The sequence below is a fragment of the Aphanomyces astaci genome, assembly GCF_000520075.1.
Source record: "Aphanomyces astaci strain APO3 unplaced genomic scaffold supercont1.399, whole genome shotgun sequence".
Taxonomy (NCBI): Eukaryota; Oomycota; class Saprolegniomycetes; order Saprolegniales; family Verrucalvaceae; genus Aphanomyces; species Aphanomyces astaci.
Window position 1 is genome coordinate 4,041 of NW_009798662.1, and position 2,512 is coordinate 6,552.

General features: G+C 46.5%; 1 protein-coding gene across 1 annotated transcript; it reads right to left on the reverse strand.

Moving 5' to 3' along the window:
• Positions 1 to 228: 228 nt before the first annotated feature.
• On the reverse strand, positions 229 to 972 carry H257_19193 (hypothetical protein; the record flags this gene model as incomplete). The annotated part of the gene is made up of 1 exon (XM_009848347.1): positions 229 to 972. The coding sequence occupies one exon, from the start codon at positions 970 to 972 to the stop codon at positions 229 to 231; it is 744 nt and encodes a 247-aa protein (XP_009846649.1).
• Between the last annotated feature and the right edge of the window lie 1,540 nt (positions 973 to 2,512).

Genomic DNA, 2,512 nt, shown 5'->3' on the forward strand with positions numbered 1-2,512 from the left:
TTAATGATGCAAGAGATTACAACTAGCATACAAAAGTAGATATATCTTCCACTGACAGAATGGCTTTGCGTGCTTCCATATCGCGAATCTTCAGGTGCTGCACCATGATGGTTATTCATCAAATTATCGATGTTTACTACAAACACTACACGAAGTTGGTTGAATATTCAACCAAGTGGGTTGTATATTGGCCATGTCGTTTTCATTATAGCAACGCGCAAGTTTGACTTACTTCGGCAAGTATGGTTTAATGAAGGCACGAGCAGCGCTGGCGCGTTCATAGATACCTGGCTTGCCGGGCAGACCACATTTACGGCCCCAGGCGACCACCCCCACCAATCGCACGGCACCGTTTTCTTCGATGGTCAACGGTCCCCCCGAGTCACCTTGACACGAGTCTTCTCCTTCCACCCCTCCAGCACCCAACTCCGAATGGGTTAATCGATCGGGGAACAACGCAGCCGAGGCCCTGAAGTTGCTCCATGTCGTGACGTTGAGCTCCTTGAGCACTGGGGATAGGGGGCCACCAACCTTGACGAATCCCCAGCCGCGTACCCAAGTGAGCTTGCCCGCCGGAACGAATTCAAACGACACCCTCACAGGTTGGATGGTCGTGATGTTGCGGTCCAAGATTGCGATGCCCACGTCGGCGCCATTAGGGTGTCTGATTTCCTGGGTGACAGTGGCCAGTTCCCCGTCGCGAAAACCTTGTAAATAGTGCGTGCCCACGACCACAGAAGGTAGAGTATTGTCCAAACAATGCGCCGCTGTCAAAACGACATTGGGGGCGATCAGACTGCCGCCGCACTCGGTCACATTATTGGGCGACCTCTTGAACCCAACCACATAACGGTGCTGGTGGGTTTTGGCTTCCCGGCCCCCGAGGATTTCGAAACCGTCTTCAGGTGCCTCCTCGTCCCAAGCGACTTTGGCTGGGACAACTTGGTCTTGAGCCAAGGCAGCGGTGGCCATGGTGAAAGCGACAAGGAGTTCGAACTTCATGATGGAAATTGGAAAATGAATGGTCTTTCACCTAGAGTCAAGTCAATCCAATTGTTTACGTCAGACTATGATTGCACTAGCACACCAAGTACCTAGGTTAACCAAATGGATGGTTGGGATGCGTACAGCATATGTACATCCAGCTCTTGTCATTAACCCACAACAGTAGGATGGTCGGGTTATCTTTGGCGTCGTAAATATCCAACAGCGTGGCCGACATTCTTGCCAGAAAAAACCCTAAGCTTACTGAACTGTATTGCATGCACTTTATCAAAGGATGTAGATCCACATTGACAACGTGAAGTAACACTTGCAGTACGGTACTTGATACACTACTCGACATACAATCGTACTACATATACGTGATGTATCCGCATACGCTTGCCTCCCTTCGTGGTTGTTGGTGGTCGAGGTTTTCTAGGCAGTCAAAGATGTAATCACGTTAGTACAACTTTTTCGGCGGAAAGTGCAGAATTCACACGAACCCACTGACCGTTGGAAGTACCGAACTGATGGAGAAGGAGGCGAAGGGTACACGGGGATACGTACTATGTGGTGGGAATGACTAGGTGAACTTGTATCATGTATTCTGAGCAAAAACAGTCGTGGGAGCGACTGGGTGACCATGTCTAACAACCACGAAGGAGGCAAGCGTACCAGTATGCGGATAGTACAATCGTATGTTGCGCAGTGTACCAATCCATCGTATTGCAAGTGTTACATCAATGTGGATCCTTCATGCTTTGACAGTGCGGTACGTCAAGAGGTCTATTACAAAAATCGTTAATGGGTTTTCTGGCAAGAATTTTTCGGCCACGCTGTTGGATATTTATGACGCCAAAGGATGATTTAAACTCCGGAGTACTAGTATGTAGTATGGGCGCAGTCGTGGTTCCGTGCCACGATACGTGATTAGTAGAAAAAATCACTCTGAAATTTTCAACCAAAGCAATTTATTTGCGATTTGAGAGGTAACTAACTATAAAATCAAGTGGCTCGGAACTGTTTTCAGCCCCACGTTATGGATATTTTCACGAAGTTATTTTAGTTTATTTTCCATCAACACCAAAGACATGAGTTTAAGTCCTACGAACTGGATTAATTCTCCTCTTTAAGAAACACTATTACATTAGCAATTTGGAGTAAAGGAATACCTCGATCGAAGCGTCCCAAAAAATGTCACGGACCCATGTCCATACTAGTACTGTACGTAAGGTATAATTTGAAGTATACAAAAACGTGAACTGAACAGGTGTCATAGATGTTGAACTTGAAGAGTAGTATGTATGCCAATGAGATAATTTCTCATTACTCATGAGGGGGGTCAGTTTATTGACACCAACATGTATTTCTCGCAAGAGGCAGTTGGGCAGTTTTTACAGTGCGGATTGAGCGACGAACGACATGTAACTTGGTTGATAAAATTGAGAAACACTATTATATTAGCAATTGGAGTAAAGGAGCCCCTCCATCGAAGAATCCCAAAAAGTGTCACGGACCCATGCCCATA